The sequence below is a fragment of the Dasypus novemcinctus genome, chromosome 5 (genome assembly GCF_030445035.2).
Source record: "Dasypus novemcinctus isolate mDasNov1 chromosome 5, mDasNov1.1.hap2, whole genome shotgun sequence".
Taxonomy (NCBI): domain Eukaryota; kingdom Metazoa; phylum Chordata; class Mammalia; order Cingulata; family Dasypodidae; genus Dasypus; species Dasypus novemcinctus.
The window spans coordinates 23013513-23026489 of record NC_080677.1 but is presented as its reverse complement, the minus strand read 5'-3'; the positions used below and the strand labels follow the sequence as shown (position 1 = coordinate 23026489).

The following is a 12977-nucleotide window of genomic DNA, read 5'->3' as shown; positions in this document are numbered from 1 at the left end:
CCCTCAGGCCCCTCGCCCCGCCCCCGCGCCACCTGGCCCCGCCCCGCGCCGCCTGGCCCCACCCCCGCGCTCCCGCCTTCCGCCCTCCACTCCCGGCCGAGTGCCCCGCGCTCCTGGGTCGGGGCCGCCGCGCTCTGCTCGCCACCCTGGGCCCTAGGGCCCCGCCTCCGAGTTTTCCGGCCGGGTCGCGAGATCCCGGTCCTCGCTCTTCGCTCTCCATGCTCGCGGCCTCAGTGCCAGCGCGCCGTGTTCCCGCCCCAGGCCCCTGGCCCCGCCCTCGGCCCCTCGCCTCCCCGCCCCCGCGCTCCCCGGCCCCGCCCCCGCGCGCCGCCCCGCCCCTCGCGCTCCAGCCCCGCCCCCGCGCGCCGCCCCGCCCCCCGCGCTCCCCGGCCCCGCCCCCGCGCGCCGCCCCGCCTCTCGCGCTCCAGCCCCGCCCCCGCGCGCCGCCCCGCCCCCCGCGCTCCCCGGCCCCGCCCCCGCGCGCCGCCGCCCCGCCTCTCGCGCTCCAGCCCCGCCCCCCGCGCTCCCCGGCCCCGCCCCCACGGGCCCCGGGAGCTGGGGGAGGAGTTGCCGCGCGGGGGGAGGCGTGGCCGCGGTGCGGGCGGAGGCGCGGGCGGTGCGGGCGGCGCGGGCGGCCGGGACTTTGGCTTTGACGCGGACCGCGAGCGCGAGCAGTGGCGCTGGTGCCGGCGACCCGACACCGCTCTGCGGGATCCCGCGCCCAAGTTGGGCGCAGGACTTTGTGCCTGGGGGGACGCCGCTGCCGCGACGTCGCAAGTCTCGGTGCAGCCGCGGCGTCCGATTGCGCTGCCGCTGCGGCCGCCCGCGGGTCCCGTGCTCTCGGCCCGCCCTGGGAGGGCGACGCTGAGAGTTTCTCCCGCAGAGAGCCGGGACGCGCGGCCGAGGCGGCGTGGGGCGGCGCTGGGGCCCGGCCACCGACTCCCGCACCCGCGCGCGCACCGCGGCTGCCCGCGAGGCGGGGGCCGGCGCGGTCTCGGGCTTCGCAGCCGCAGGTGGAGGAAGGACCCGCGTCCTGGAGAGAGGCCAAGAGGTGGGCGCGGGGCCCGGGGCCGGGAGCGCGTCGGCGGGGATCGGAAACCCTTTCGCGGTGCCCGCAGCGTGGAGGACTGAGTTCCCAAGTAGCAGGTGGTGCTCAGTGCCGGGCGCGGATGCGGGGTGCTTCTTCCCTCCAGCCAGAGCCGGTTGCGGCGTCCAGAGGGTGAGATGGCCCCAGCACTGCTGAAGCTGAGGGTCGCGAGGAGGAGAGGCTGGGGCTGACGAGGGTCAGTCTCTTCTCAAGAGAAGCGATTCATAGCCTTTTTGGACCCAACGTGACAAAAACCGGATAAAACCCGGACCTCTCCAGAGGAAAATCTACATGGGTCAGTCCCATGGGTGCATAGACAGTGGTTCGTGGACAGCACCAGCCCAGGACTCCATCTGTAGGTAGGGAGTGCTGATGCCAATTGATTAATGCCGTTGATTTGTGTATTTCTTATTTTGTTTTCCAGGTGGCCAAGTGAAAGGTAACTTTTGGACTCACTGGGCATGGAAGATTTCGCCCTTGCCTGGGGCAACTGCTTCAGCTCCTGAATCCTGCCTCTTCCATTCTTCTGTGCACGTCGGGTCCATCCGACTTCCTCCCTGGCCAGAGAGTAATTCAGCAGCGGTGAGGCCCTCTGGGCTCCTGTTCCTAGCCAGCCATGGGGAGCACCCTGGGCTGCCACCGCTCCATTCCCAGGGACCCCTCAGACCTGTCCCACAGCCGCAAGTTCAGCGCGGCCTGCAACTTCAGCAACATCCTGGTGAACCAAGAGCGGCTCAATATCAACACGGCCACGGAAGAGGAGCTGATGACACTGCCTGGGGTGACGAGGGCAGTGGCCCGCAGCATCGTGGAGTACCGCGAGTACATCGGAGGCTTCAAGAAGGTGGAGGACCTGGCACTGGTCAGCGGCGTGGGGGCCACCAAGCTGGAGCAGGTCAAGTTTGAGATCTGCGTGAGCAGCAAGGGCAGCTCCGCCCAGCATTCTCCCAGCTCCCTGCGGCGGGACCCGCTGGCCGAGCAGCAGCCTCACCACCTGGCCACCTCCGTGCCCCTCACCCCTCGCGTCAACATCAACACGGCCACCCCGGCTCAGCTCATGAGCGTGCGGGGCCTCACGGAGAAGATGGCCCTGGGCATCGTGGACTATCGCCGCGAGCACGGGCCCTTTCGCAGCGTGGAGGACCTGGTGAGGATGGACGGAATCAGCGCCGCCTTCCTGGACAAGATACGGCACCAGGTGTTCGCCGAGCGCTCCAGGCCCCCGTCCACCCACACCAACGGGGGCCTGACCTTCACGGCCAAGCCTCACCCCAGCCCCACCTCGCTGAGTCTGCAGAGTGAGGACCTGGACCTGCCTCCAGGGGGGCCCACCCAGATTATCTCCACGCGGCCTTCGGTGGAGGCCTTTGGGGGCACCAGGGATGGCCGGCCTGTGCTGAGGCTGGCTACCTGGAACTTGCAGGGCTGCTCGATGGAGAAGGCAAACAACCCCGGGGTGCGAGAGGTGGTGTGCATGACGCTCCTGGAGAACAGGTGAGCGCCGGCGTCAACGAGGGTGTTGGGTGTGCAGGCACCTCTCGCGTGGCTTATATTTATCTGTGGCTGCAAATGAGTGGACTTCTTTTGGGGTTGGGGGAGGCAAGGGCCTCAGTGTTTTGGAGGCCCTAGACAATATCGGCACCTGAAGCTGGGTGCTCCTGCTCCAGAATTTTCTGAATCCAGTTGTGGGGGCTTGTGGCCCATGTCTTGAGTGTGGTGTGTCTGAGACTGATTCATGAATTTGGGATAAGTGGAGATGGCGTTGATGTTTCTGCTTTGGAGAATGCAGGACCTCGTGGGGTTTACACCAGATCAGGAATTCAGAACCGAAAACCATTGTGCAGTTTTATATGCAAGAAAGAGCTAATTGGATTTTTTTTTAATGGAAGGGAAAAAAATCACATTTGTTCCATCAAATATGCATATTTATATGCACAAAACCAAAAAGACTGGGTATTTGCAAACACATGCACAGTGTAAATTTACCAAAATGCCGTGAATGAATCACTCCTCATTCTTTTTTCCTAATTCAACCTGAAGTTGGTTTTAAGTCACACAGTTGCAGCCCCAAGTGTGTGTAACCTCTCTTGTCCCAGGACCACATGAGGCCACGCCCGTGGGTATGTGAGTGTCGGCCAGATTTTCCCATTTGAACTGACAGAACTAATTGGCGGCTAGGCTGTTCTCACAGAGTGTTTCCATTATTCACAATACTGATCTCTGTAGGAACTTCCGTTAACCCCCCCATAAAACAGAACAATATTATCGCAGCAGTGACTCCTGCTGTTAGTGAAATAGTGTTCTGTGTAATGCAATCAGCTTTGGGAAGGAAAGGAATATTCTTAATGGACCCTTCCAGGTCAGAAATGCTCCAATCCTGGACTCTAGGGATTTTGCCCTGCCACCCACCAGCGGTGCAGTCTGTGGGTGACTGCTCGCTCGCTGCTTTGCTTTGCACCGAGTTGTCGGTGAGGCGGCAGTTTGGTGATGTGACTTGAGCTCTCGGCAGGGAATCATGATGCATTGTGGCCAGGCATCAAGATAAATGAGCAAGGAGAAAAGCAGGTCAGAATGGCTCCCTAGCACAGTCCCGGTGGCATGCTCTCGTCACCAAGGAGAGAGGGGACAGGCACCTGCCGGAGAATTGAACTCGAGGAGCCCGGGAGTGCTCCTCCTGTACTGCTGTGTCCTCTGTTTTGCTCCGTTAACACACTCCTTTTGCAAAATCATCTTTTATGCCAGCAAGAGCTATACTTAACGCGGAGTTATTTATCAGGCATGCCTTGTTAATTGTTCTCTTCCATCATTAGCACCGTGGGTGTATGAATGGGGAAAAAAAGGAGAGCCAGCTATCTAATCGCCTGTTATGTGTTTTTCTGGGGGTTGGGGGTGGCCGTGGCATTGGTGGGAGAATAAAACACGGGAGTTGCACCTGTAATGAGGGCATGACCGAATCCGGATCTGAAACTGCCCCAGTGGGGTTGACTAACTGGGCATCCCCTGCCCATTTACCGTGACGGTGGTTCTCGGACCAGCAGCATCAACTCCTGACTTGGAAACTCTGGGTTTCTGGGTTTCAGCCTTCCCTCCAGGCAATTCTGATGCACACTGAAGTTTGAGAATCATTCTGTTTTGTGGTGGTCAATCAGTTGTCCTTCTGGGTTTCTCTTAAAAACCCCTTCCCCTGCACGGGCTTTTCTGAAAAACTCAGTGACGTCATGTAGTGCTCTCCAGGTGCCTTTTTTTTGGATCCTTTCTCTCTTCTGACCGTCCCTCTAGTCATTCAACCCTACCATGCTTTTTCTGAGCAGGGTCTGAGGGGCTCATTCATCTTTGAGGCCATACAAAAGTGAAAGGTTGGAGATAGGAGAATGAGCGCGAGACGGCCGGCCGGCCTGGACATCCGCTCAGCTTTGCAGCAGGGGCCTCCGGGGACGTGCCCAGAAGAGCGAACAACGCTTGTCCAGCGTGGAGTTGTTAGGATTGTTCTGTTTTATTCTCCTTTGGATTTCTTAGAGGAATGATAATGATTAGCAGAAGCTGTTCAACTGCTCTCTGCAGATGAGGGTTCAGGAAGAGCTTATCCTAGCCCAATGGGGTGTAGAAGATGACCTGTGCCCCCTCGCATTTATCAAGCGTGGTGACATCTATTGTCCTGCGGGTTCGTGGTTCTTTTTGTCTGTTCACGTTGTAGTCAGTGCTCTAGACACTTGTAGCACGTTGTTAGTGTCCGGTAAACATGAAGTAATAGGTTTAGGCCCTAAACCTCTGCTGAGCTAGGGTGGCTGCTCTAGGGACCAAAAGCTGGCTGGCTGTGCCAGTGGTTCCCTGTCCTCAGGGACAGCCACGCTCCTGCTCCAGGAGCTGTTTGTTCATCCCAAGTCACCAAAATCGCATACATACCAATGGTTCCTTTTATCAATAACAGGATATACATTTAGTTTGTGCAAGAATCGAGGCAGGTTGGTTTTTTCGTATATGTATATACATTTTGTATATATATTTCATATAGTTAGAATACAAAGGTTATCTGACATCTGCATATATCTTTATATTTTTCCAGCACCTTTCATTCTCACTTGACTTTTCTAGTAACTCTGGAAAGTAGGTAATGCTTGCATTTATTAATGATTCTCCATCTGTGGGTGAGGAAACTACAACCCAAGAAGTGAAATGACTTGCTTCTGTCACACAGCTCATTAGTTATTCAGCTGGGGCCAGACCTTCTGACTTGAGACCCAGAACTTTTGCAAGTATGCTGTATGCCCATTCCCTTTATCCCTGCCTCTGGTTCTGGCATCCCATGTTCTGCCTAACCAAGGGACCCTTGCCTAAATGTGTACTGGTGACATTTTTTTTTTTTTTTAATGAAACCCTTGGGAAAACTTTTTTGCAAAGGGTATAGCTAGCTCTTGGTTTTCCTTTAAGTTTGCTTTGGTAGGTGTGTTTCTTAGACGAAAGCACACCTGTGCAGGATGAGAGTCAGAGCCCTTGATGTTGCTGCATCAGTGGACGAGCAAGTATGAGCTACAAGAAATTGTGTTTGGCATGTTGGAAGCCTGAGATAGGATACTACCAAGGTAGACAACCACACAATCATCAGGCCCCCTCAGGACATCATCCTGGGCACAGAACTGATTTTCTCATTAGTTTCTTCTGTCAAATCTCAGTCTCGGGCAATGTTTTCCCTTGTTCAGTATTTATGGAGCAAGACTAAAATAGGAATGCTACTGCTGCTGAGTATCCTTGCAAAATTTTGGTGGCAGTCCGCATATGGAATGAAGAGTGTGTAACTTTTTTTTTTTTTTTTTACTGAGAAGTTTTTCTGTTTTGAAAAGTCCAAATCCCTTTAGTTGCTGAAAGTACAAGCCTACGGGAGCTGCTAAAATAACTTCCAAAAGAAATAAAGAGATTTAACATCCTAGTTGCTCATTTTTTCCTTGGTCTACAACAGAAGGAAATTGGAGCATCAAAGTCTTCAGTCTTATGATGACTTGAAACTGTTTGCTGGGCCATGTGTCTGCACTATTACAGCACAAGATGGATTCGTGCCTGGCAGTGTGCACTGATTGGGAAAAGAATTTATTTGACTTGATTAGTAGGACCACTTTAGATAGAACCTATCTGGTCATTTGATTCATGCGTTGAAAACTCTGTATTGAACGCCTGCTATGTACATGCGTAAGCTAAATTCAGCAATCAGTTTGGCCCTGTGACTTAACAGAGTTAAGTAAACGCAGATCAACTTCTGTGGTTCATCAAAATAGTCTGGTAAACCCAGATTATTTTGGGTAAGTCACTGAACATGACTGATATCTGGTTATATTTTTTCCCATGTGAATGATCGGCTCATCCTGAAAGATTGAAGGCTGTCAGGGTGGGTGGATGGAGCCAGGCGTAACATCCTTAAAGTAGAAAATGGGAAATCCATTTTGACAGCTGTGGAACCTGAGCCTCAGAGAGATTAAATCCCAGCTGCATCACTTTCAGAAGTGTAAATGTTGCAGTCAGACTCTGCAGCCTGGCAGTTCTGTCTGACTTCAAAGCGAGGAGGGAGGATGCCTTTCCTAACTGCATGTGTAGTTGCCCTTGCCCGCCCCCACCCCCGGGCCCACCTGCTCCTTCCTCCCGATCCTGGGGGTGAAGGGACCCGGGAGCAATGTCTCAGGAGAAGCAAGGTGTCACTTAGCATCCTGGGGCTGGGGCAGGTCTCCGGAGGCTTCTGCTCCCTTCTTTCTGTTCCTCTGAAGGAAAGGGCTTGTGGCCAGAGGTGAGCCAACCCAGAGGGTGTCAGAACCCCTCCACCCAGCCCCTCAAGTGCAAGTCTGCAACCTTGGGACTGATTCCAAGGCAGAGTTCCAATTTTCTAAGCCAGGGAGCTCTGGCTCCTTTCCAGGGAGAAAGGTGGTCAGGAACAGGACTGCTGTGGATTCATCAGAGAAGACAATGTGAATGGAGGGAAGTCCCGGTTTGGCCGGTAAAACTCAATTCTTTTTTCTCCTGGGATTTATTTCTCCTAAAGGAGAAATCATTTTTGGCTTTCAAGTAAAGCTGGGCAGATTTCAAGGATCTGTGGGGATTTGATAAAATTGATCCTCCCAGGGGGCGTTCATTCTTGTATCATTCATTCATTCATTCATTCATTCATTGAACAGATACTTTTTGAGCTCTCTCTAGGTTCAGGTTCCGTGTTAGGCCCAGGTAACGAAGTGAAGTTGACAAAGTCCTTGCTCTTGTGGAGCTTCCTGGGAAGGCGGTGGGGTGGACAAGGCAATAAGTAGATAAATAATTGCAGATTGTGGTGAATGCTGAGAAGGATGACAGAAGCCAGTTGAAGAGAAGCCTGTTTAGATAGAGGGCATCAAGGAAGGCCTCAGATGAAGGCTGATGGATGAGAAGGAGCTAGACAAGGAACACCCGGGGAAAAGAATGTTCCATACGAGGGACCAGCAAGTGCAAACACCCTGAGAGGCAGAGTGCTTGTTCCGGAGCCGGACAGAAGCTGCCAGAGCTCCAGTGTGGCAGGTGAACGTGGTTGCAGAGATGGGATCAGATCCCGCAGGGCCTCTGAGGCTTTTTTTCTGATAAAGGATGGAGGGCTGTAAGCAGAGGCAGATGCAATTACCGCTTACCCAGGTTGTCCAGGCTGCTGGGGGCTGCACGGGTCGGTCCTGGGAGTTAAGGAAAGAGGCTGTTGGCAGGGTCCAAGCTAAAAAGAACAAGAAGAGTGATCAGGGAGCTGGGTGGAGAGGAGGGGGCCTGTAGAGGGGAAAACCGGAGCGACTTGCCTCTGGTTTGGCTAGTATGAGGATGAACCAGAGGGCTGTCTGAAATGCGCAGAGAGGCCTAGAAGACCGGCTCAGAGGCATTACAGCAACACTTGGGCTGGCCGGGGACGCCTCTGCATTGTGTCACCATGGTGCAGCCTGCTGACCTCACGCCTCCCTGGCCTGCTGCTGACAGGCGTGGACGAGCGTGGGATCAGGGTCTCTTTTTTTTTTTTTTTCCAGTGTTTGAAGTACTTTATTTATTTTTTTAATTGACTTTGTAATAATATTACATTAAAAATATATGTGAGGTCCCATTCAACCCCACCCCCCCACCCCCCCCTCCCCCCCCAACAACACTCGTTCCCATCATCATGACACATCCATTGGATTTGGTAAGTACATCTTTGGGCAAGCCCCTGGCCCGTTCCCTGGGCCGACAGGGCATCCGACGAGGCCACGTTTGCTTTTCAGCGTCAGTTACGTCTAGAACAAAGGCATGCTTTGGGCTTTCCAGGTGTCTCTACCAAAAGGCACGGCCATACATTGCCTTCACCATTTATCGATCATGTACTCTGTGCTCCCTGTCTGATGAGGTCAGGGGCTCAGGTCCATCTGTCACCAGGGAGCTCACAGTCTCACAGAGAAGACACCCTCTCAGCTGGGGAATTGTTAGGAAGGAGGAGTTGAGCTCCTGCCTAAGCGACCCAAGAGGGCCTGGGGTTGGGGCGCCTGCCTGCTTTGCTCTGAAGGTGTCTAGGAAACCTCAGCGTCGGGAAAGCTGAGGACAGGACTGAGTCAGGTGGTTGGGAAGGCGTTAGGCTGCAGGGGAGGGGGGAGTCCGGGACAACCTGCTGGTGAAAGGCAGCCCCCCACGGCGCCAGGTGAGGCTCAGGAGGCCGACTGGCTTCGGGCTCACAGTCTGGAATACTCCCACAGAGAACTCAGCGGGGGTCCTCCACGGGCGCTGGAAGCCAGTGTTCAAGGGCGTTGCTTAGGAAGCAGTGAGGTGTGTGTTACTCATGGTGTGTTATTTCTATTTCACAATCACCCTACCTTACACATGATTTCACACCAAGAGTCCTTAATAATGATTTTCCCTGATACAGTTAAAATGATGCACTTCACCAACAAAAAGACACACTCATCTGTGTGGGCTACATATAGCTGTGTGGAAATTCCACACCAGTGACTCCTCACATCAAAACATCCAGCAGGTCCCACGAAAATGCCCCCCTCCCCCTGACAGCCTTCCAAGTCCTGAATAAGGATTTGGGAACCTTAGAAGCTTCCTGATGACTGTACACAGACCTGACTCTACACAATACTTCTTATTTTGATTTGACAACTGCCAACAGAGCTGAATTCCACTGGACAGAGCTCATTCATTAGAAAGACATGTCTTGAGTCTCTCTAACAAACCCTTGGATAAAGAACCCCTGGATTTTCTTTACGGAGTAGAGTTCCCCAACTGTTCTTTTGTCTTTTTCTAATGAGCCCCTGTTTCCTGTGAATTCTATTTTAGTTCAGCCACTACCTGATGAAGCTCCTAAGCGGGACCTCCTATTGTTTTATCCAGAGGCCACTGCAGTCTCCTGAAATAAAGTGCTTCAGCCAAGGGAATGTTGTTCCCCAGTGACACATTTAAAGTTGCTGCATTTTATGTGTGGGTTTCTCGTGTTCTAGGGATCTGCAGTCTTGCTTGCTCACCCGAAAGCTGGAGCAGGGAACCAGACCTTTTTCTTTTCTCGGCTCATGCTAAAATCAGGGCATCCTTTAAAGTGGGAAGTCTTGAGTGGTTTTTGGTTTTTGAAATATTGATCCAGCATCCCGTAAAAGAAAACTACAACTTCTCCAAAGTGTATTTTCAATTAAACAAGTTCAATCTGACTCTTAAAAATTTTAGCAGGCTGTTAAGCGGGGAAGAGTTAACCATTTTGATGGCCTCAACATACCATGATGGTTGCTACTTGGTCTTGGACTCAACTGCCAGTAGACCCAGGGGTCCTTCCGTCCTTTCTTGGGTGACCCCTGATCACTGTGTCATTTTATTCATCAGTTCTTTACAAAGCAACTTCCCAACCTTTTAATTTGAGGACTCATTTTAAACAGCAAAATGCTTCATGCCGAGGTGGAGGCGTCTTCGGGACATGGAGCTGCCCTGGATGGTGCTTCAGAGGTAATCACCGGACATTGTAAATCCTCACAGGGCCTACATGATGGAATAGAGGAGAGTATGGGCCATGATGTGAACCAATGTATATGAGGTGCAGAGGTGCCCAAAGATGTACTTACCAAATCCAATGGATGTGTCATGATGATGGGAACGAGTGTTGTTGGGGGGGGGGGGGAGAGGGGGGGTGGGGGGGTGGGGTTGAATGGGACCTCACATATATATTTTTAATGTAATATTATTACAAAGTCAATAAAAAAAAAAAAAAAAAAAAAAAAAAAATGCTTCATGCCCTTCCATCACCTGATGGTGATTGGTCCTCGTGTCCACTCCATAGTAGTTGTACTAATAACAATGATAATTAACAATGACAGTTGCTGTGGGTGGGGCCTGGGGCTGAGTAGCTTCCCCTGTGGGTATCATTACCCTGGTTGACAGAGGCAGAAGTGATGGCTCAGGCCAACTCAGTCATTTTATCCAAGGCCACACAGCTTTTAAATGGTATAGCCTGGGTTGGAACCCCAGCAGTTGGACTCCAAATCTTAATGATGAAAAGCTAGTCTGGGTTCAGTAATCCTTTTCCATGTATTTGTGTTTTATTCCTCACCCCAGCCAGACCAGATGCCCTCCTCTCTAGCTTGGTTCGAGTTTTGTATGTCATGGTCTTTCATAAGTACAATGTGATGTGTGAAATGTATGTGTGTGTATGTGTGTGTGTATGCATAAAAATATAGAGAGATCTTCACCGTTTCTTCAACTTAGAGCAGGAAGTTAAAGATATTTGTAGAGCACTCTGAGTGCAGGATACTATATTTTTATGACTTTTTCAATCCTTTGCAATTGTATTGCCCACACGTATTTTGACAGCTGTTTCTATAAGTAACTTGCTTTGATAGAATCTTCCCAAGCATTCATCTTCGTTTTCTTAGAAACAGCTTCCCTTTCTGCTCATACTCATGTTTCTTCAGTTGATGTCACACTTTGAGACCATAGCAGTACGTACAACTGGCATAAACAAGTCTGGGGAAAAACACAGCTGACTCTAGGTAAACTGCCTGATGCCCTGGTGAGAGGAAGCCGATCCAGCTGGGAATGCCCTCTGTGTTTTACATTGGGGAGGGGACAGTCTGTGAGTCTCTTGAGTAGAGGTTGGCTAGGAAAGCATCTTTTGTGTTTTTCAAATACTAGTCCCTGTGCCCAGGCCATAGTACTTATTTAGCCTCTATTTAGTACAGAGACAGTCCAGCAGATTCTCAAAACTTCCCATAGTTGTATTTTGTAAAGTTACTGCAAACCCTGAGTTAGCAAATACACAACCACTGCTCTAGGGGAAATACAGGAGTAGGTTTGTTTGAGCTCTGGCCATAATATTTTCATTAAAAGATCAATACATTACTGTGTTTTGTGTGTGTTTCTGTTTAAAGACGCTTTATTTAATATATATTAATGATTCATGAACACTGAATTCATGGCCAACAGCAATATAACTCATGCCGGAACGAAGCTTACCTAACACATTTATATTCTCAGTGTGGCACATCACAGCCTTCTTGTGCTTAGGAATACTAGACAGCACTTCAGCATTATGCTTGGGAGCCATTTTGAACGGTGAAATCACCAAGAAAAAGCACAGAAGAATGATAATACGTGGCACTAAATATACTGTGAGAAGGATACTTGTTTACAGTATGAGAGCTGAAACAAGGCAGAGTGTTTCCTTGTTCAACCTCAGCTGGGAATGTGCAAATTTTTCACCAGTCTGTGCCTGTCTCCGAATGACCATGAAGACCTGTATTGATTTTGTGAGTATTGATTTTGGCAAACTGGCCAATTTGCAAATATGGACCCCACAAATAATGACCAACTGTATTTGGGGTATATGTAAATTGCAGACCCTTGCCAGTAATGCCAAGTTGTTACTGACTCACTATTATTTTCTCTAGAAGTTTTTTTTTTTAAGATTTATTTTTAATTTAATTTCTCTCCCCTTCCCCGCCCCTGCCCAGTTGTCTGCTCTCTGTGTCCATTCACTGTTTGTTCTTCTGTGACCGCTTCTATCCTTATCAGCGGCACCAAGAATCTGTGGTTCTTTTTTTTGTTGCATCATCTTGTTGTGTTAGCTCTCTGTGTGTGTGGCCATTCTTGGGCAGGCTGCACTTTCTTTCACGCTGGGCGGCTCTCCTTATGGGTGCTCCTTGCGCGTGGGTCTCCCCTACGCGGGGGACACCCCTGCGTGGCAGGGCACTCCTTGCGCATATCAGCACTGCACATGGGCCAGCTCCACACACGTCAAGGAGGCCCGGAGTTTGAACCGCAGACCTCCCATGTGGTAGGCAGACACCCTATCCATTGGGCCAAGTCTGCTTCCCTCTCTAGAAGATTAACTCAAAAACAGAACTAGTTATAAGGTCAAGAGTTCATTGGTACATTGCCCCAATTCCCTCCAAAGTCCTGTAGCTTTTAGAAATAAAAATGGTTAAGTAGTAATGGGTTTTTCTTTTGACTGAAGGCTTGTGCTAGTCATCATTTTCTTTGGTGACGTGGGCTGCTTACAAAAGCCAAGAACCTGGGAGGGATTTAAACAGATGGATTGGCCTCGGCCTCTTATGACACCTTCCCGAGGTTGTAGTTTTGTACTGTTTCTTTTGAAGATTCTGAATGGAGTTTTTGAAGTTTGATTTTTTTATTTAATGACTTTTTTTCAGTACATTTCCACACAGGTGAAATTGCAGGAGAAACCAATATACCTCCACTGAACCCAGTTAAAGAGCAGGCAAGACTGGGGTTGATTTGCATCTTGTATTGTTCGATTTTAATGCTTCCAACATTTGCTGTAAAGTGCAAGTAATTGTTAGGTACTGTTAGAGATGCAATTTAGAAATAAAAAGCTGCCCCTTTCTTTTAAGTTTTGGGATAAATTTAATTGAAGAGTACCTGTGATTACCGGATG

General features: G+C 51.0%; 1 protein-coding gene across 1 annotated transcript in view; it reads left to right on the top strand.

Moving 5' to 3' along the window:
• Positions 1-673: 673 nt before the first annotated feature.
• Positions 674-12977, top strand: part of EEPD1 (endonuclease/exonuclease/phosphatase family domain containing 1) — a 125903-nt gene continuing 113599 nt past the window's right edge. Inside the window, exons 1-2 of the mRNA XM_004454263.5 lie at positions 674-1051; positions 1512-2581. Of these exons, the coding sequence (XP_004454320.2) occupies positions 1704-2581 (878 nt within the window). The 5' untranslated portion in view covers positions 674-1051; positions 1512-1703. The remainder of the gene's footprint in view (positions 1052-1511; positions 2582-12977) is intronic.